This window comes from Aythya fuligula, chromosome 18 (genome assembly GCF_009819795.1).
Source record: "Aythya fuligula isolate bAytFul2 chromosome 18, bAytFul2.pri, whole genome shotgun sequence".
Lineage (NCBI taxonomy): Eukaryota > Metazoa > Chordata > Aves > Anseriformes > Anatidae > Aythya > Aythya fuligula.
The window spans coordinates 4,399,675-4,420,573 of record NC_045576.1 but is presented as its reverse complement, the minus strand read 5'-3'; the positions used below and the strand labels follow the sequence as shown (position 1 = coordinate 4,420,573).

The 20,899-nt window shown below is 65.0% G+C and overlaps 1 protein-coding gene across 1 annotated transcript; it reads left to right on the top strand.

The window, feature by feature from the left end:
• Window positions 1–1,049: 1,049 nt before the first annotated feature.
• On the top strand, window positions 1,050–18,349 carry RNF157 (ring finger protein 157). Its single transcript, XM_032199712.1, is given in 21 exon segments — window positions 1,050–1,251; window positions 4,557–4,675; window positions 7,783–7,871; window positions 8,333–8,479; window positions 8,635–8,752; window positions 8,965–9,031; window positions 9,150–9,193; window positions 9,342–9,389; window positions 9,484–9,555; window positions 9,839–9,998; window positions 10,220–10,332; window positions 10,642–10,764; window positions 10,766–10,887; window positions 10,987–11,095; window positions 11,382–11,493; window positions 11,585–11,763; window positions 11,899–11,964; window positions 12,218–12,266; window positions 13,697–13,807; window positions 16,351–16,391; window positions 17,010–18,349. Coding segments are annotated over 20 exon segments (1,977 nt in total). The 5' UTR covers window positions 1,050–1,163; the 3' UTR covers window positions 17,010–18,349.
• The last annotated feature ends 2,550 nt before the right edge of the window (window positions 18,350–20,899 follow it).

Below are 20,899 nucleotides of genomic sequence, written 5' to 3'. Positions count from 1 at the left end.
TTTTTTCCCAGGGTTTGGGAGAGGCCGGATCCAGCCTCGGTTTCCCTTTCGCAAACGTTCCCTGCTCGATCCCGGCTGAGATTTGGGGCTGAGATTTGGTGCGAGGGTTTTAGCACCAGCCCCAGGCTGCACCCACCCTGCCGCAGCCCCCCCCACCCCGTGCCCACCGTGCCGGGGCTTTGTGCTGGAAAAAAGGAGAGCAAACGTGGGCGAGGAAGGAGGGGGGGACGCGTGCGTGCCTGTACGGGGGGGGGGGCACACGGCGGGGAGCCCTCGCTCAGCACCGCCGAGGAGCTGAGGCCATCGGGGCGCTGATCTGCCTGGCTGCACAGCTCGGCGCTGGGCACCCAAGGGTGCAGGAAAGCTGCTGGGGTGCTCGGGGATCCCCCGATGGTGGCTCCAGCTCCGTGCCCCTGCGCCTGGTGGCGTCTGGGTGCGAGGGGGGGGCTTGGATCCTGCCAGGGGGCACCCCACGGGGGTGCTCTGGGGGGGACAGGGTGGCCCCGTCCCTGCGCTGGGGGGTCCCGGGGGTGGGGGGGCTGCTGGGGTCACCCCGGGGGGTGGCACCGGGGGTGGGGACTGGGGTGGGGGGCGCTGGGGGGAGGATGGATGGTATGGGGTGGTGGTGGGGGGGTTACTGGGGCAGGCAGGTGGCACCAAGCGGGACCAGCGCGTGGCACTGGGAGCACTGGGAGACACTGGGGGCGGCAGGCGGGGGCTGCTGGGGGCAGGGGCCACCAGCAGGGACAGCCGGGGGGGGGGCACAGGAGGCAGCGCCTTGCCCTGCGGCACCCCTGTGCCGAGCCGCGCCGTGCCGCGCCGAGCCGTGCCATGTCGTGCCATGTCGCGCCGCGCCGTGCCGTGTCGCGCCACGCCGAGCCGTGCCAAGCGGAGCGGTGCCCTGCAGAACGGTGCCGTGCCGTGCCGATCCGAGCCGATCCGAGCCGATCCGAGCCGTGCCAAGCGGGCGGGGCGACCCGGGCCGGCCCCGCATTGGCGCAGCCCCGGCGCTAGCGCGGAGGCGGTGCCGGGCGCGGCGCAGCGCCGAGGATGCTGCGGGAGGGGGGCGCCGCCGCTGCCAGCCCCGGGGCCGGTACCGGGCGGGTGGGTGCCCCTCTGAGACCCCCCCGCTGAGCCCCATTTCCCCCCCCCCCAGCCCGGCCATGGGGGCGCTGACCAGCCGGCAGAACGCAGGGGTGGAGGAGGTGGACGTCCCCGCTAATTCCGTCTATAGGTACCCCCCGAAATCCGGTGAGTGGAGTGGAGAATGGGGGGGGGGCACCCGCATTTCGGTGCCGGGAGGGGTTGGGGACACGAGGCACCGCCTTGCTCCGCTAGGGGAAGGTGACCCCAAAAAGCCCCGGCCCGCTTTAGGGGCTCGATGGGGTCGGGGATGCTCCCGCGCACCCCAACGCCCACCCGCACACCTCGGGGGGGGGGGACCCCAAAACTTGGGGTGCGGAGCCAGGCGCCCCGGGGCCGTGTGGGGACAGGCTGGGGCTGAGGTGACCCCCGGGGGTGCCCCATCTCCAGGGGTCCCTTTACCAGCTGCGAAACTTGGCTGAGTTTTTGGTACTTTAATCCCATTTTTGGTACTTTAATCCCATTTTTATTTGCACCGGGGGGCTGAACGCCGGCGCTCGCTGCCAGCTGCTCGGGCAAAGCTGGCTTTAAATTCCCGGGAGGATGCCTGGGGTGGGAGGGATCGCAGGGGACCCCTCCTTCCCCTGCGCTCTGCCCCCCCAGCAGCCCCCCAGCCTCTGCTGTCACCCCCCCAAGCTCCTGTCCCCGTCCCCGATGTCTCTCCCCTTCCGAATCCGGCCCTGCCTCAAACCTTGTGCGTGACCTTGGAAAAATCGGGGCCCTCCCCTCCCTGCCACGGGGCTGGGCTGAGCCGCTGGCTGCGGGGGGGGTCGTGGGGATATCCGGGGGGGGGTCACACGCCAAGAGGTCACGGAGCTGGGTCCTGGGGGGTCCTGGCATAAAAATAGAAAAAAAAAAAAATAGAAAAAAAAGCGCAAATAAATATCTGTGGTTGGTGCCTGTGTGTGCCCGGGGATTGCCACAGCATCCTTGCGGCGCCAGCTGATATTAATAGGTGACTATTTTGGGGGTTAATAGGATAAGGTAAGTGCTTGGGTCGTTAGCGCCGGGGCAAATTACTCGCTCGTTAGGAATAAAGACATCCTCAGGAGGAATTGCAGCCAGCCCAAACCTTCTCCTCGTCCCGAAAAGCCGTGCTTGGCTTGTTTTGATTTTATTTTATTCCGGGGCTGGGTGCGTTTTTAGGGGGGTGTCTCGGGTGTCGGGGGAGCGCTGCCCCTGCCCTGGGGTAGGGACTGTGCCCAGCTGGGGGCTCCCGGGGTCATCTCAGCTGGCAGAGGTCAGGCTGGGGCTGACCCCCGGATTTTGGGGTCTTCTCCCCACGGAGAGGGACGGGAGGTGCCCGGGTGGCAGGGAGGGACGCAGCCAGCTGCACCAGAGCACGGGCTGGTGGCCCCAGGCTGGTGGCCCCGGGAGATTACAGATTATGGTTGCTCTGCCTCTAATCCCAGGGGGATTTGCCTTTGGTGGCTGAGCGGGAGGAAGAGGAGGAGGCAGCGGGGCCGGATCCTGCGCAGCGGCAGCGCCTCGCCCCCATCGAGCCTGGAGGTGCCCCCCTGGGGCGCGGGGCCGTGGGGCATTGCCCCCTCTGCAGACGTGGCCGTGGCTCGCTCCGGGTGGCCACAGCGGCCACTTCTTGTCCCCAGCGAGCAGCTCCTCTTCTCGTCCCGGGGGTCTCCACCCCAGGGGCTGTGGGTCCCTGCATAGGGGCAGGATCCTTATTTCAGCCCCAGTCCCTGGCTGAGGCTGGGGCCACAAAAGCTTGGGGACAGGAGCAAAGACGGGTGGCTACGTGGGGACACCCCGAGGGCTTTGGGGGCTGCAGGGTGAGGGCTGATGCAGCAGCTCCAGGGCTGGCTCAGCGCTGGGGCACGAAGATCTGCGCCCATGGGGTCCCTGCGGGTCCTGGGGGAGCTCCCCAGGCGCTGTGCAGGGAGATGCTCGTGGAGAAAAGGGGCTGATGGCATCGGGGGGTGCCTGGGGACGTCCTGCAGCAAGGTGCTGGTGGCCCTGTGGGTTTGGTTTGATGGGAACATGGAGCAGCTGGGTTCGGTTCGTCCTCTGAAGCAGCCGCTCCGTCCCTGCGGCGTGCAGCCTTTCCCTCGTGCTCTCTCTGGGCTCTGGAGGTGAAGCTCTCCTGTAAGCCCGGCTGTCCCTGGGTGCTGTGACCGTCCTTGTCAGGCTCTCCTCCCCCCCTCGGGGGCAGCTCTCGGGTGAGGAATTACAATTAGCCCATAATGAGAGCACCGCCGCTTCCCTCTCTGCCCCTCGGTGGGGCCTGGCCATGCCCGTGGTCACCCGGTGGGGCTGGCAGCATCGTGCCGAAGCCAAAATCATCATTTTTTTAATTTATTTTTTCTCATCTCCTGCCTCTTTAACCTCCTTTGCTGCCGGCTGCAGCGCTCAGCCCATGTAAAATTGATGCAGCTCTGCACGGCGAGTCCCGCGGGAGGGCGAAAGCGCAGCTGAGCGTGGCCAGGAGCCCCCAGCCCCGGGGCTGCGTCCCCGCCAGGACACACAGAGAGGGGGAGCTGAGGGTCCTGGGCCGTGCCACGGGGACCTGCAGCACCCAAGGGTGCTTGGAGACCCCAGCAGGGAGGCTGGGTGATGCTCCGTGCCAGCGAGCCGTGGCTGGGGTCCTTGCCCAGAGCCTGGGCTCTGATTTTCAGCTTTTCCCCCTGGAAAGCTCTCGGCCTTGGGTTGAGCCTGGGGCTGTTCTCCCTGCACCTCGCCAGGCTTTGGGCTCGGTTTTGGGGTTTTCCATGGGGTGTGAAGGCCTGAGCAGGAGCTGCATCAGCTGGGAGCCAGCCGCAGCCTCTGACTTCGGTGCCCAAAGCCTGGCCACTCTGAGTTGCGGACCCCAAACGTTTTCCTCCTGGAGGATTTCCCCAGAGGAGCTGGGGGCGTTTGCGTGGCTGTGCGGCCCCATGGAAGCAACCAGGGGCTGTGGCTAAAGCTCGGGGTGAATCTGCTTGGATTAAATCCCGCTGGACTGAGCAGACGCCTGCTGGGTGCCGCGCCGGGGCCGTGCCCCTGCACCAGCCGATTTCCATCTTGGCTCTGCCTGCGTGGCTGCTCCGGGCCATAAATCAGAGCAGGCAGCAGCTCCTTACCCACAACGAGCAGTGGGGCCGTGGGGGCAGCTCTGCGCCACGAGGCTGCCGCTTCCCTGCTCCCCGGGGCTCCCCTGCGTGGAGGTGGCTGTAGGGGAAAGGGGGCAGCGGGGCAAAACGGGTGGGCGAAGGGCTGCCTAAAAGGCTCGCTCCTTCACCCCTGCACCTTCACGTCCCACGAGTCCCCAACCAAAAGGCTTTGGGCGAGGTGGCCCTGGGGACGAAGCCACCCTGGGGACGAAGCCACCCTGGGGACGAAGCCACCCCGAGCCACCCGCCGGCAGCAGCTCCCCGTGGTGCCCGCCCCGCTCAGTCTGTCCGTCTGTCCTTCCTCCCCAGGGAGTTATTTCGCCAACCACTTCATCATGGGCGGCGAGAAGTTCGACTCCACGCACCCCGAGGGTTACCTCTTCGGCGAGAACAGCGACCTCAACTTCCTGGGGAACCGCCCCGTGCTGGTAGGCACCCGGGGGGGGGATTTGGTGTCCATCCGGGGGGATTTGGTGTCCGTCCGTCCGTCTGCTCGCAAGGGCAGAGCCAGCCGAGCGCTCCGGGGCGGGCTGAGTGGATTCTCTGCTGTCTGCTATAGAGGTTGGCCACTTGCCACCCCCTGCAGGGGACCAGTCCGTGTCCCCTCCTGGGCTGCAGGAGCTGTTCTGCTCGTTTCTAGCGTCTCCAAACCCGGTGTTATTTTTATGAATCGTATTTTTACCCAACAAAGGGGTTTGGGGCCAGTTTGCTTCTTGTGTGTGTGCGGGCAGGGTGCTGGGTGCCAGCTGGGGGACGCCTGGCTGCCTCAGTTCCCCGGGGACGCTCCCCGTGTGCCCGCTCCTGGGGCTGGGGTTTGTTCCTGATGCATTTAGAAAGCAGGAAAGTGGCACCGGGACCACCCTGGCAGTGGGATTTCATTTCTGGGAGGGCTCAGGCAGTAAAGAGCCTCGAGGTGAGGAATTAAAAGGCACCGAAGCTTTTCTGGTGGATCAAAATGAGCGTGGCCACTCCGGATGGCTCAGCTTTCGAGCGTTCCTCTCCATCCCGTCTGCTCGCCCAGAAACCAGAGGCCGGCATCCACCTCCCCTCCCTTGAGAAATCCCCTTGATGCCAGTGAAAGCCTCCCAGCTGCCCCCGTGCGCTTCTGGGGGCACAAATCCTGGCAGCAGCCCGCCGGGAGCAGCAGGGGAGGCAGACGATCAGCTTGGAGGCAGCAGAAGGAATTAACGCGGCGCTGCAAGCTGAATGGCATCGCTCGGGCTTAATTACCGGGGGCGCTGAGCGGCTGAGCTTCGGAGATTTGGGGTCACAGCGGGGATGTGAGGGCTGGGGCCGGAGGACCTGCGTTGGTTCTGGCCTGATGCTGCGTCCAGGCCCCATTTAAGCATCTCTGGTGCTGCCCCCAGCCCTTTTCTGATGCTTTGTGGCTGTTTTGTGCTCCGGGCTGCTGTTACAGAGACGCAGCAGGGCTGGAAATGTCAGAGGCCGCCAGTGCTTTACGCAGGGAGATTTATGTTGGGTTCCTTCGGGTGTCCCCAAAGAGCTGGGGGGTTAATGTCTGGGAAATGCTGCCCTAAATCCTCTCTAAGCCGAGCGGTTCGGGGCGAGCTGTCAAATCCCAGCTGCAGGTGATGGGGCTGGGCAGGCGCAGAGGTTTGGCCGGGGGTGGCCGCATCCTGCCCGCGGGACCCTGCCCGCTCCCCCCCGGTGCCCTCGGTGCAGGGCGCTTCTGCAGCGGGTAGGGAAGGGTCTCGGAGCTCCTCAGAGCCACAGAAACCAGCCCGGGGCTGCTCGTGGACAAAGCCCTGGGGATATTTGGGTTTTTTTTTTTGGCTTCGGCAGGAGCTGGCCGGGACCAAACATCGCTGCAGGCGCGCACACGGCGTTCCCAAAGGGATGGCGGTCAGAGCGAGGATATTTTGCTGTTGTTTTTCGGCTTGATTTAAGTCAAGGGGATGGAAAAAAGTCCTCTGAGCGGCCCCTTTGTGATTGTGCAAATCTGGCTTGCAAAATTTCATTAACGTTTTCTTAAAAAGGCACCAGAAAAGGGCCCGCAGCCGGGCGCGAGAGAGCCCAACAGTGACAACTGAACGGTTCCTGCAGCAAGAAATTTACCCCCGGAGCTTCCCCATTCCACCCAGCCCAACTGCTGCTGCCTGCCTCGACCCCAAATTCATGGGGGGGAGACCAAAAGGGCCCCCCAGGGGCTGTGGGGGGAGCCGTGCCCCATGGCACGCTGCTGGCTGCTGCACCGGCGTCATTGCGCACGGAGGGGTCCTGCACCCATGGGGGGCTTTTGGGGTCCTTGGGGTGCTGAGGGCACGGCGAGGTGCAGACGAGGGGGCAGATTGGATTGCTTCGTTAATTAGAGCAGTGAGGATGGGTTGTCCCGTGGCTGTGGGTTGTGCTCAGCTTTCGGGTTCCTGCTCCCTCCCAGCAGCACTGGGCAGCCTGTGGGTGCCCGAGGCTCCTGGCAGAGCTCGTTAGCACGGCTTAATGACTCAGCAGCCCTTTTTGAGGAAAAGGTGACAATTTCCAGGTGCCACTGAATCCTCAGAGGGCCCCGTGCCACCACCACCACCTGCGGGCTGAGCAGCTCCAGCCTGGGTTCCCCCTGGCTGGGGGAAGGTGACTGTCCCTTGGGGGGGCTGAGCACACCCTGGGGCTCAGCACGCTTCAGGGACACCCAAAGGAGGGGCAGAAATTGTGGGGAGAAGCCCCCCTGGGTCCCTTCCCATACCCTCAGTCTGCCGTGGTGTCCCCTTTCCTCTACGAGCCCTGCAGCCCCCGTGGTGGCTGCAGGTGACATGGGAGGGACAAGGTCACCTTGGAGGGTGGCACCGCTCTGCTCTCCCTCGCAGCGATGCCGGCATCCCCATCGGCTCCCCCCGCTGCACAGGGGCTGATGGGGACCCCCCAGCCCGAACCCCATCCATTTGGGGACAAAAGCGGGGGATTTGTGGCCGTTCCTTTGGTGCCGGGCACCGAGCGGGCTCCGTGCTCCCCCTCCCTCAGCTCTGTGCTGCAGCAGCGGGCTAAAAATACAGCAGCGGCCGCCCGCGGCGCCGTGGGATCCACGGGGGGGGCTCGGGCACCTCGACCCCGCTTCCCCTTTGTCCTTGAGATGCCCCCTCTCCGCGTGCCAGACCCCATAAGCCGTCCCCAGCGGGGTGGTGTCCCCGTTGTCACGCCGCCTGCTACCCGAGGTGGATGCGGAGCTGGTTTTGGGGTCGGGGAGGGTGCCCGGGGGGGTGCTGGGGGCTGGCTCTGCCCTGTTGTGGTGGGGGCCTTAAAAAAAGAAGCCCCCGGGGTAGGGTCCTTAAAGGCAGAACTGATCGCCCCCAGGGAGGGGGAGTGCTTAGGAGGCCGGTGTGGGGTGCGTGTGGGGCTTTTGGGGAGGTGGCTGTAGGGCAAGGTTCCCTTTGGCATGGGTTTGTCCAGCCTGGGAGGGGATTTGGGTGTCCCCACGGCACTGCCCCGGCCTGGGGGGGCTTCTGGGGGCTCCCACCGAAGTTTTGGGGGGCTCTGCCGTTGAGGAGGGACAGGGGTCTCACCGCTGTCTCTCTCGCCCTAGTTCCCTTACGCCGCTCCGCCTCCCCAGGAACCCGTCAAGACCCTCAGGAGCCTGATCAACATCCGCAAGGACACCCTGCGCCTCGTCAAGTGAGTCGGGGGGGTGCTCCCCTCGAGGGGGGGTGCTCCCGGCCCCGGTGTCCGCAGGGGGGGACGGAGCTGGCCCCGAGCGGGTGCCCCCTCCCCAAGTCCCGGCACGGGCGAGCTTCCCGCGCCAGCCCGCGCCTCTCGGGGCGAGGGGATTAAGCGGAGCTCAGCGCTGCCTTTGAAGCGGTTTTGCTTTTTCTTCCCCCAAAAAGGCTTTATCGGAGGGAGGCCGGGGATTGGGGCTGAGCAGGGGGGGGCGGGTTGGGATTAGGGCTGGAAGCTGCCCGGCTCTCGGGCGGGCTGCGCGCTCCTGGCATGCCTCAGCTTCCCCTGCTGGAGGGGGTGAGGCCCTGGGAGCCTTTTGGGGACGCAGAGGGGGTGGTGACCTCGGTGGCCACCCCGTGGCACCCCAGCAGCCGGGGGAGCCGTCCCTACAGAGTGCCCACACCCTCTGTGCCCCCCAGGTGCTCAGAGGAGGTGAAGACCCCAGGGGAAGAAGTGAGCAAAGCCAAGGTGCACTACAACGTGGAGTTCACCTTCGACACGGACGCCCGCGTGGCCATCACCATCTACTACCAGGCGAGCGAGGAGTTTCACAACGGGGTGGCGAGGTGAGGAGCCCGGCACGGCGTTGTGTCCCCCCGTGGAGTTATTTTAGCCCCCTTTTAGGACTTTTTGCCCCAGCCCCGAGACGCGTCCCCTAAGGGAAGCGGAGCGCCGGCTCCTCCTGCCCCCCTACTGACCCTGCCCTCTGCCCGAGGGACAGCTACGTCCCCAGGGACAGCAGCCTGCAGTCGGAGACCGTGCACTACAAGCGGGGCGTGTGCCAGCAGTTCTGCGTGCCCTCCCACACCGTCGACCCCTCCGAGTGGACCGAGGAGGAGGTGAGCAGCGCCCGACGGGTGCCGGACCCTTGAGGGGATCCGAAACCGTTTGGGGAACGGCCCCAAAACGCTCCCAAAGCTGGCCGCGAGCACCCACGGGAGCTCGTCCCCTTTGGGGCGAGCAAACCCGGCGTGTTTGGGGGCTGCGGCTCAGCGGGTGGGAGACCAAAACCTGGCTCCTCCTGACCGAGCCTTTCCTCCCGGGGGGGCAGCTGGGCTTCGACCTGGACCGGGAGGTGTTCCCCATGGTGGTGCACGCGGTGGTGGATGAAGGCGATGGTGAGAGGGGGCCCCCCATTTATTTTCCCGGCTGCACAGGGCAGGGCAGAGCCCCCTGCTCCTCCCGGGGGACTCGTCCTCGGTCCTTGAGCCCCCCCTGCTTGGTGTTTTCTTGCAGAGCACGCCGGGCACAGCCACGTGCTGCTGGCCACCTTCGAGAAGGTGAGAGCGGGGCTGGGACCCTCCCGTCCCCTCCCGTCCCCCTCTGGGTGCTGGAGGGAGCTTGGGAAGGCGCTGGGGCTGTTTTGGGGTGGTCCCGAGGCTTGAGGGCTCAGCCCCGGTGCTCACCCCGTTGTTTTCCCCTCCCCAGCACGCCGACGGCACCTTCTGCGTGAAGCCCCTCAAGCAGAAGCAAGTGGTGAGTGCGCCGCGTCCCCGGGGGGCAGCGGGGACCCCAGGGGACAGCGGGGACCCCGGGGGGCCACCTCCCCATCCTCCTGGCACCGTTGCAGGTGGACGGGGTGAGCTACCTGCTGCAGGAGATCTACGGCATCGAGAACAAGTACAACACGCAGGACTCCAAGGTAGGCGCCCGATGGGTGCGTCCAAAATCTCCCTGGACCTGTCCCCGTCCCCCTCCGCTCCCCAAAGCCCCCGCTCGCGTCGTTCCCATGGGACGGGGGTCGCCCGGGGTGGGTGGTAGAGGGCTGGGGGACCAGAGGAGCTGCCGGAGGCTGGAAGCTGAAGGCTTTGTCCCCTCGGAGGCTTTGTCCCCGTGTCCCCACCTTTCGTGGCGTGCAGGGAGAGGGCGGTGGGGCTCGTGCCGGGGATATGGGGCCGAGCGGCCGCGGTGTCACCTCCGGGCAGGTGGCCGAGGACGAGGTGAGCGATAACAGCGCCGAGTGCGTCGTCTGCCTGTCCGACGTCCGCGACACCCTCATCCTGCCCTGCCGCCACCTCTGCCTCTGCAACACGTGCGCCGACACCCTGCGCTACCAGGCCAACAACTGCCCCATCTGCAGGCTGCGTAAGGGGGGGGGTGGCAGATCCCAAATCCCCCCCCCCATCCTTTTGGGGTTCCTTCAGCCCCGGGGAGAGCCTCGGCGATGCGCGAGGCTGGGTGCTGCGGGGGGTGACCCTGCTAAAAAAAAAAAAAAAAAAACGGGGTTTGGGGTTTTATTGGGGTGCGCCAGTTTCCAGCCCGCCCTTTCTCCTTGCCTTTTTTTTTTTTTTTTTTTTTGCCCCCAGCTTTCCGAGCCTTGCTGCAAATCCGAGCCATGAGGAAGAAGCTGGGGCCCCTCTCGCCCACCAGCTTCAACCCCATCATCGCCTCGCAGACCTCCGACTCCGAGGAGCACTCGGTCAGCGCTCGGGGAATAGGGGGGGGAGGGGGTTTCGGGAGCCTCGTTGGGGTGGGTGGGGAAGGGCTGGGGATGGACACCCCCTGTGGGGTTTTTAAACTAAAAAAAAAAATCACAAAAAGTTCAAGCTGGAAATTGGGGAGGGAAGGGAAAAAATTGGGAGGAAGCATTGCCCACGGTGCATCCGCTTCGGTGGACAAATTTGGGGTTTTCATGGGTGTGGAGAGTTTGTCCCAGCAAAAAGGCGTGGAAATGGGGCAAGGAAGGAGCACGGGGGGGGGGGTCCTCACCCCGTCTCCCCCTCCCCAGTCCTCGGAGAACATCCCCCCGGGCTACGAGGTGGTGTCGCTGCTGGAGGCCCTCAACGGGCCGCTGACGCCCTCGCCGGGCGCGGTGCGGCTGCGGGCGCTGGGGGACGCGCCCCCCCCCCGGCACGGGGCCGCTGCCCCCCTACGGCAGCGAGGGGCGCCTGCCCCCCCTGCGCGCCCTCTCGCCCCTCGAGCGCCTGTCGGACTGCGCCCCGCCGGGGCTCAAGCTGAAGAAAAGCGTCTCCAAGTGAGTGCCCGTCCCCAAAACGGCACCGGGTGGGGGTCCCCGGGGTGGGGGTCGCAGGTTCCTGAATCCCTTTCCCCCCCCTGCCCTAAATCCCCGCAGGTCGGGCTCGCAGAACTCCTCCGTGCTGCCCGAGGAGGAGGAGGAGAAGTCGTGCACCGAGTCGGAGCTGAGGGGCACCAGGAGGAAATCTCCTGCCCGGCTGGAGGAGGTGAGGGCTTTGCCGTGGCTGCGGTGAGCCGGTGAGGATGTTCTGGGGGGGGGGGACACGGGGTTTTGGGGGTCTCAAGCAGCCTCTCAGGGAATTCAGGGTCTGGATGGGGACTTGTGGATGGGGACTTCCCCTCCTGGCCGTGCTGTGGATGAAGACCCAGGGGATCTGGATCCACGCCGGGTGCTGCCCCAAGGGGCAAGAGGCCCCAGCCCTGCCCCAAACGCCCCCATCCCGCCCTCCCCACCAGGGCTTTTCCCTCCAGCCCCCCCCTCCCTTCTCCCAGGAGTGCGGCGTCACCCCGGAGAGCGAGAACCTCACCCTGTCCTCGTCGGGTGCCATCGACCAGTCCTCGTGCACCGGCACCCCGCTGTCCTCCACCATCTCCTCTCCAGAAGGTGCGGCCGCCGGAGACCCCCTCCTTGCCCTCCGCCCCCGCTCCTCCTCGTTAGCCCTGCCGCTAATTACCCCCCGCCGTGCTCCCCGCAGAGCCCGTCAGCAGCAGCCTGGCCCAGTCCGTCATGTCCATGGCGTCCTCGCAGAGCCAGCACTCGCAGCTCAGCACCGACACCGTCTCCTCCATGTCCGGCTCCTACGTGGCCCCCGGCACGGAGGAGGAAGGGGACACGCTGCCCTCGCCCGCCGCCGCCACCGCCTCCGACGGAGAGGTAGGGGGCCGGCAGCTCCCCGAGACTGGATAGGAGGGGACCCCTCCAAACCCATCACCGCCACGCTTTGCTGGGGGTTTTTAATCATTTTTTTTCCCCTCTTTTTTCTTTTTTTTGCCTTTTTTTTTTTTGCAGTCGACGCCTGTGGAGTCCCTGGATATAAACTTCGTCAGCATCTCGGCCGAAGAGCACGACGCCGAGGTACCGTGTGGCACGGGGGAGGCGGCGCCCCCAGCGCCGTGGGGGACCCCGGTTGCGCCCAGTTTTGGGCTGCGCATCCCCGGCGTGCTGAGGGCTCTTCCCCGGGGCCACGCGGGGCAGCGGGGCCGTTCCCCGCAGCAGTTGGAGGTGCCACAGCTGGGCTCATCCTCCCCAAAACCCCGGGGCCGGGGGGACGTTGCCCAAAAGGGCCGTGGGCACGTGCAGGGCTCAGCGCTGCCTCTCTGTGCCGCAGGGCAACGCCGTGCTGGAGGACGAGGACGCGTCGCCCACGCAGGATGATGGTAAAAGGCCCGGATTGATGCTGTCCTGTGTCCCCCCCCCTTTTGGTTCGGTGTCACCAGGGGTGGCCGATGCCCTGCTGTCCCCTGGCTGCCCCCGGGGAAAGCGCCAGGGGTCTCGGTGGCACCGGGGCTGGGGATGGACACTGGGGGGACGGGGACAGCCAGGTGGCTGTGGGGACACCGGGGCACGCAGCAGGTGATGAGCGGTGCTCGGGGTCTGAGTCCCTGCTGGGGAGTAGGAGGCAGGGTGCTGCACGGGGGGATCCCCAGAGGGCTCCCCGGGGCGATGCTCTGCTGCTGGCCGCGTCCTGCTGCCCCGCCACGGGACGCAGCCGGAGCCATTTCCACGGGGATGAGTGGGAAAGAGGCTCCACGGTGGTTTTTTTGCATTGTTTCCTCCCCCCTCCACCAAGAAGGCCTCTTTACATCTCTGCAAACCTCTCTCTGTGTTCTCCCCACGTTGGTTTCCGTGGGGAGGGGGTGTGAGGCTGTTCCCCTTGGGCTGTTTTCCTCTTTCTCTGTTTTTTTCCCCTGTCCCCGGCGTGCTTTCTCAAGCCGCCACGTGCGCACTGAGCGCTCCCCCTGCCTCCTGCCAGGCACTCAGATAGCCGAGGAGAGGGGCTGCCACCCCCGTGCCGCCAGCTGCCGGGCGGCTTGGGTTTCTTTGGGGACAGGGAGGCCCCCGGCGCGTCCCCTCCCGTTCTCGCAAGTCTCTAAATAATAAAAAAGCCCCGAGGCTCTCCCCTCTCTGTCTGACCCGGATGGTCAGCCTAGCTGGAGAGCAGGAGCCAGGCTCGGGGCCGTTCCCCAGCACCAGGTTTTCGTCAGCAAAAAGAGCACAGGGGGCTGCCAGCCCCATGGGGAGCCTCCTGCTCGTGGTGAGGAGCGAGCGGGGGCCGTTCCTGGCATCCCCTGGCCCCCACCCCCGAAACCAGGAGCACCCTTCCTTCGTGGGGAGCTCGGGTCCTGCTGGCTCAAACCCCGCCAAACGAGGTGGTGCGTGTGTGTGGGGTCACCCCTCTCACCCCCCCCCCCAAAAAAAAAAACCACAACACACCACCAAACGAACCCTCCACCCCCGTGCAAAGCTTGGCTACGGCTTCTGCCGCCCCACGTGCCCGTCGCTGCCTCCTCCCGGCATCCCCCCACCCGCGCTGCTGGTGCCCGAGGGAGGTGCCCCCGAGGACCCCCCCCCGGCACAAGGGGGAAAGGAGCAGCTCGGACCGTGCCCCCCCCCCCCTCCTTGCGCCCAGCCCAGGCGTTATTGTCCGCTCGCGGCCCTCTCCGCTCTTTTCCTGGTTTGCAAGCGAGATTTTGAACATTTTTTTTTTTAATTTTTAAAGGGGGTGGGGAGAGGAAAACCCCCCCGAGCCCCCCCCCCTCCTGAGGCTGCACGCCCCCCTGGCTAACTGCTTTAAACTCCCTTCCAGGCCGGAGGACGGGCGCGTTCCTCGGTCTGAGGTGTGACAATAACAATGACGTGGGCACCGCCCGGGTGAAAGCGCTGGACAATAAGCTGTGCTCTGAGGCCCGCTTACCTGGTGAGTGGCCGCCTGCTGAACATGAACTCGGGGCTGGGGGGGGGTGCTGCCACTCCTCCCCGCATCGCCCCTGCCCCTTCAGGTCCCCCCCTTTTCCCCTTTTCCCCCTCCCCATCCTCATCCCTCTCCATCCCCAGCCCCGCACCACGTCCTGCCGTGGGGCTGAGCACCGGGCACGTGCCCCCCAACCCCCCCGGCCCTATATCCAGGAGTCCTCCTGGTGTATTTGGTAGCCCCTGGTGTATTTGGTGATATTTTGGGTCAGGACGGGAGCCAGAGATGCTGCAGCCTTGGCCCTGTAGGGTCAGACACCTGCCTGCCTCCCCCTCCTCTTCCTCCAGACGAGGATCTCGGGGTCCCGCTGCCCCCAAATTCTCCTCCCTCTCTTCCCACCCTTTCTCCCCGCTCCCTCTGCCTTTCTTCTGTTTCCTCCCCCTTCTCTCTCCATCCTTTTTTTTTTTTTTTTTTTCCTCCTCTTCCTCCCGTCCCGAGGCCCCTCCATCCACCTGGAAGTTCATGTTCACTCCGTGCCAACACGGTTTTCCCAGCCCCTGCTTGTGCCCCGCTCCCTGCCCGGAGCTGCGGAGAGGTGACAAATGTATTGGTGACGGCGAGGTGGGTTGGGGTGAGGGCAGGGGACCTGCATCCTCACCATCAGCCCCAGGGGGGACAAAAACGGGGGCAAAAAAAAGCCAAAAGGAGCCCTCTGTGCACCCAGAGCTCTCGCTCAGCTCTTTGTCAATACATTTGTGGACGAGCTGAAAGCAACTCCCCCCCCCCTCCAGCCTTTCCCCTTCGGCACAAGCTGCGGTGGGCGCTTGGAGAGCTGGGCTGGGGGCTGAAAGCACCCGGATCCCCCCCTCCGGGTTCCTTTCTCCCTCTCTTTCCCCTCTGGGCAAGCTTCGCCCCCCCCCGGCTGCCCTGTTCCCGGTGGTTTTCTGCTCTGGGGAACCACGGCGAGGCTGCGGCGGAGGAACAGGAGCCTGCCCCAGCTCCACGACCCCCTCCGGCACCAGCCAGGGGCTGGCAGCGAAAGATGCAGCCTCCATCCTTTGCCCCCCCCTGCACTTATCCGTGTGCCCGGCGGCTGCGCTGCTTGCCACCCCCCCCGGGAAAATTGGGGAGGGGGCTGTGGGTGCCTGGCCTGCAGGGGGGGAGAGCACGGCTGGAGGGAGCGCGGGGGCTCTGCGCTGGAAGGGTCGGAGAGGTGCGAGGAGCTCCCAGCCACGATTTAAGGTTCTTTTTGGTGCTGCTGGGCTGCGATCCACGGGGCTGCACCGGTGCCGGGGGGGGGTGGAGGAGGTGGAAAGGTGGAAATTTGCAGCGGGGAGCTGGGGCCGGAGCTTCACACCCGGCTCTTGCAGGTTCAGATGTGACCACAGCCACGAGGCAGGCACAAACAGCGTGGGTCTCCACTTTGGGGCCACGTGCTGGTGTCCTGAATGCTTAACATCACCTCAAACAGGGTTTTTTTTTTTTTTAATATTCCTCCCCTGGTTCCTCCCGAGGGGATGTTTAGCCGTGGTTAGACCCACGGGCTGGTTTTTGCCCCCTCTGTAGCGAGGGAAGGCGCAGGACGTGCTTTGTCAGCATGGAGACGTCTGCGCGGCCCCAGCAGTGCTCTGAAAGCTCTGCAGATTTCAATCCGGGGGGAAAATGGTTGGGGAGGAGCTGACAGACCCTATCCTGGGGATTTAGGGCACAGGGCTTTGGGGAAACCCCCAGACCCATCCTCAGGTGGGTTCCCAGAGCCCCGGGGGTGCGCAGGGGGCTGAGCAGCCTCTGGCCACTGCCTCTCCGAGGGGCTGGAAGGGGGCAGGCACGTGCTGGAGATACCAGCAGCAAGGTGGGGAGCCTGCGGAGACAGCCCCGCCGCCCCGAGAAGAGCCGAAATCCCCCAGGAGCATTTATTTGTTGGTGTGGATTATCCGGGCTGTGAGCTGGGCGAGCCGTGCGGCTTCCACCTCGAGGCTGTTTGCAGGACGGGGGGAGCCCAGCCCGGCCCTGCCTCCCCCAGGGAAGGAGCTGTGTGTGTGTGCGTGCACGTGGCCGTGTCCCCACGTCCTGCCCCGAGCCTCGGGAGCCTTTCCAGGACGCCCTGGCTGTGCGTAAAGGCCCCGTGGCACTGGATCGACGTAGGCAATGCCGAGCTCTAAATGTGATGTGTGTGTGTGGGGGGGGTCCTGTTTAATTCCCCAGCCCCTCTGGGACCCGCACACTTCACTTGCCTCCCTCTCCAGCCTGAGCTCGCTGTGAGAAGCCCCTCAAAGTGACAGCTGTCCCCTTCCATACATCACGCAGCGAGCTTTTCCTTGCTCCCTCTGGAAAAAAAAAAAAAACAAACCTCAGCGCTCGCCCTCAGCCCCCGAGGTGCCCCCATGCAGCCCCCAGGGCTCAGAGCTGCCCCGGGCACGGGGCTGAACCTCACCGGGGGGGAGCACGTCGGGATGTTTTGGGGGCTCAGCCCCTCCCAGCACCGTGCGAGGACCGTGGATAACCCCCGGGGCTCACCACCTGCCTTCTGCTCTCTCCCCGCCACGCAGCCGCGGTGCCGGACTCCTGCCCCATAGACATTGACGAATAGGTAGGAGCCCCGCGGAGCCCGCGCTCCCCAATTTCTGGTGCCCCCCCCCCCCCCACGGTCCTGGGTGAGGTCCCCGCGCGCCTGCAGGGCCGCAGGGGGTCTGCTTTGGGTCCCCTCCCCGTGCGTGGTGGGGACAGAGGTGACCCCCTTCGGTTTGGGCTGGTAAAACCCCCTCTCCCGAGCCATTTCCCATGGGGGGGACGCGACCTGGGTGTGCAGCACGCGGGGTGGGGGCTGTGAGCACTTCTCCCTCCTCTCGGGGAGGGCGCAGAGCCCGGTGCCCCATCCCCATCCCACACACAGCACCGGGGACCCCGCTCCCAGCCCCAGCGGGCTGAGGCCGGAGCAGTTTGTGTCGCCCAACAGCCCTCAAATAACAGGTAAAAAGCTCAAGTTTGGGGTGACCTGGTGGTGCTGGAAGGGAACCCCCTGCCAGAGGTGATATTTTGGCAGCGGAGCAGAGATTTGGGGTTTCCCAGCTCAACTGCCTAAATGGGCAGCCCCACACCCCCAGCACGGAGAGCCCCTGATCCCCTGGGGGTGTTCGGTTACAGCTCCGTGTGCTTGACCCCAAACCCCCCTCCCGCAGCCCCTAACCCCCCCGTTTTTCTCCCCCAGGCCCGGAGGCAGCCAACACCAACGTGCGGCAGCCGTGGCAGCGCTGCCCGTGCCAGGGCTCAGCCCGGGGGGGGCACGCACCCCCCCACCACACGCAGAGGGACCCGGGCACCACCACCTCCACCCCTGGGCTGTAGCGGAACCGATTATTTTGGAAAGAAAAGACGAAAACCTCGTATTCCCCTCCCTGTCCCGCTGGAAGGACGGGGCGGCCGCAGCTGGGAGCGCAGAGGAGGGGGAGGGCAAGAGCTGTGTCACCTCGCAGCCCCCCCCAGGTCCCCCTCCTGCCCCACGTGTGTCCCAGCGGGATGGGGTCACCCTAAATAAAGAGGGTCCTGGGGCACGGCCGCAGGGGGACGATGGCAGGAGGGTGCCCACGGGGTAAGGACAAGCGGCGGCAGTGACATCCTCAGTGCACGAGCCGGTGACCTCCGTGGGGGGCTGGCCCCCCCCGGTTCGGTGGCCCGTCCCCGTGCCATGGGACGTCCCCACCGGTGCACTGGCGGTGATGGCACTGCCCCTCCCCGGCCCCCTGCACCCCCCTTTTCTCCTCCCGGGCAGCATGCGAGCTCCAGGAGGTGGCTTGTCCCCAGGGCTGGAGGGGGGGTGGCAGGGACCCGGTCCCCGTTGTCACCAGCGCCCCGGGGCACCCCCAGTTTCCCCTCACCGTCTTCCGCCCCGCTGCGAGCTCGGGGCTCGGGGCTGTGCCCTCTGTCTGGAACAAGTGCCAAAAGTGTCACCCCTGCCACCCCCTCCCGCTCTGCGTGTCCCTTGCACTTGGTAGCAGGGGCTGGACGAGGCTGGGGGAGCTGCCCCCCATCCCTCCATCCCCACCCCTCCGTCCCCATCCCTCCGGCACTGGGCTGGCAGCGTTAGTGGGGTTTGCTCAGGGGGACGGGCGCTCAGGGACCCGTGGGGCAGGGCTGCAGCCCCAGACCTCATGGGGCCGCTGGCAGAGGCCAGGCTCCGCGCTGAGGAGCACCAGGGTCCATCAAAACCCCCCTCGGGGACCAGCACCCCACAACGCAGGGAGCTTTGCCCCTCTCCTTTCAGGAGGAAACCGCACTTCAGAGCTACGTTAGGGCAAAAAGGTGGGTTCTGGAAGGGAAAAAAAAAAAAAGCCCTTTAGGGGCGTTCCTGCCCCCTGGCTGCCCATATGCTTAGGGAAAATGAGGGAGATGCTCTGGGGTGTCCCCCTTTCCTCGCAGGGCAGCCCTCCCCCGTTCCAGCCATGCACCCGTCAGGGCTTGAAGGAAGGAAACCAGACTGCTGCTTACGGCTCTGCTTCGAGCATGTTTCGGGTTTTCGGAGTATGTTTAATAAAGGGAATCTTACGTCGACAAGGCGTCCCGAATCGCTTTGGGGCTGCGGGGCGAGCACAATCTGGGTGCTTGGGGCTCAGTGGGGGCAAGCCCTTCTCCATCACCCCAATACCACCCCGCAATCAGCCCAGCTGCTTCAAATGTCCCTCACCACGTCCTCAGCACCCCCCGACCCCAATTTCCTGACCCCCTCCAAGCTCTGCCAGCCTGGCTGGGCTGGAGAAGGCACAAAACACAAACCCCATAGGGGAAGAGACGGGGCTGGTGGCTTTGGGGTGGGCGAGGGCAAGGCCAGAGGGACCCTCCCTGGAGGGGAAGGGGGAGATGGGGGCACCGAGAGCAGGGTGAGGGGTCCCGCCAGGGGATGGGATGGGAGAATCCAGCCCTAAAATGCCTCCCCGTGGGGCCGCTCAGGAAACCCTACAGTGGGCTAAGGGCCGGCTGCCCCCCACTCTTGCTGCCTTAGGAGGGTTTTTTTGCAGGGGAAGGTCCCGCTGCAGAGAGAGCTGCTGTAAAAGGGTAGAAACCAGCCGGATTTGGGGCTCTTTCTGGGATTGGGCTGTAAAAAAATGGCAATGAACCCTTCCAGGCGGGCAGCCCCTTCCCCTGTGGGGCAGGGTAATGCACGGGGCTTAATCCTCCCGCAACCGGTCCTGTGCTAAAGGACAGCCTTTGGGGTGCTGTGGGGGGTCAGGGGCACCTGTAGGGTGTTAATCACGTTAATTAATTAAGGGCAGAGCCCATCCTGTAAGGGGGAATCTGGCAGCCCCCCTTTCCCCTAAAGCTTGTTCTTAGGGCACAGGCGAGGAGGAAAGCGCTGGGTTTACTCTCTCTGGGGACACAGACAGGAAGGAAAGGGCTGGGTTCGCCCCACACAGACCCCGCAGAGGGCTGGGGCACGGGGTTGAGGTTTTGGGGTGCTTGTGGTGCTTTTTGGGACCATATTTGACTGTTTGGGACCCGATTTGACTGTTTGGGGCCCCATTTGGCTGTTTGGGGCCCCATTTGCCCGTGCGAGGCCCCACTCGGGCCCAAAGCCGTGCCCCGCACCCCCCCCCCCTTTGTGGGGGCTCACCCCCAGACCCCAAAACCCCCGGATTTCAGCCCAAACCCCTCAGGGCCGCCCCCTCCCCCTCAGGGCCGCAGGCTCCCCCCCCTCCATCTCCATGGCAACGCGGAAGCCAATGGCGAGGCGCGAAGCTGTTTACGGGGCGGGGCGTCGCCATGGCAACGCGCGAAGCCTCTCGGAGCCGCTACTTAATGGCCGCCCCGCGGCCGCCGGCAAATCACGGCGGGCAGCGCCCGGGGCGTCATTTACCCAAAAACGGGGAAAATTAAACCAAAATTAACCCCCGCCGCCACCCGCACGCCCTTTCTCCGGCTTCCCGCAAGTCCGGGTGTGCTTGGTTGGTTTCTTTTTGGCACCTCTTTTTTTTTTTTTTTCTATTTTTTTCCTATTTTTCTAAACATTTTTAAATATTTTTAATATTTTTTTTCGATTTTTAAGTTTTTTTTTCTTTAAATTCCAGAAGCTTCCTGCGCGCTCCCGTCAAGTTTGGGAGTGGGGGGACGTTGCCGGGACGGGGTAAGGCGGTATTTTGGGGTGGGTGCGGGACGGGCCCATGGGGTGGCAGCCAAGGGGATCCCATAACTGCGGCCTTTGGGGACGGCTCATTTTGGGGTGGGATGTTTATTTCCCATTATTATTCCCCCTCATCCTCCCCGAAGTGAAGGGCTTTGGGATTTCCCCTCCCGGAGTTTGCAGGGCCAGGCCGCAGGACGCGGGGAGGGGGCATCCCAAAGGGCTCTCCCTGTCCTGAGCCCCTTTTTTGGGGGGGATAATCCTGGTTTTGGGGAGCGGGATGGGGTTTTTGGGTCCCCCCCAGCTGTTACAGCCGCTCCGTTTGAACGGTGGAGCTCGGAACCCGCAGCTCCAACCCCACGGGTGCCGTCCCCACAGGGCTCGGGGGCTCTCCGGCGGCCCTACAGCCGGGCTGGGGGGCTGGACACCGACCCCACAACGATCACCCCAGCCTGACCCCCCCCCTGCTGGCCCTAAGGGTGTTTTTGGGGTGGGTTCGTGTTCCCTGCAGGCGATTTTAGGGGTGTGAGGTGGAGGGAACAGCAAACTGCCGAGGGAAGTCGGTAGCAGGGGGGAGCTTGAAGGGGGCTTAGTGGCACTTAGGGTGCTGAGGTTTTAGGTTTTGGTCCCATTAGGGCAAAGTGGGGCAAAAAGGGGACAAAAGGGGTGGGTGAGCCCTTGGGGAGAAGCATCCCTGTCCCTTGGGGGGAAGCATCCTCATTTTGTGGGACTGCAAAGCTGGGTTGTGTTTGGTCGTGGGGATTTTTTTGTTGTTTTTTTGGGGTTTGTTTCCTTATTTTCCCATTTTCTCCTGGCCCGGTGGGCATCACCAGCACACGGGGTCTGAGAGCTGGCAGGGCGCAACCCTTTAACGGAATTCCGCCAAAATTCAGGGCTCCCCTAACCCCCAGCAGGGAGGGAGGCATCATGGTGGCGGCGGTGGCTCCACCACGCATCCCCCCCCCCCGGGTGGCCGGCTATCACCC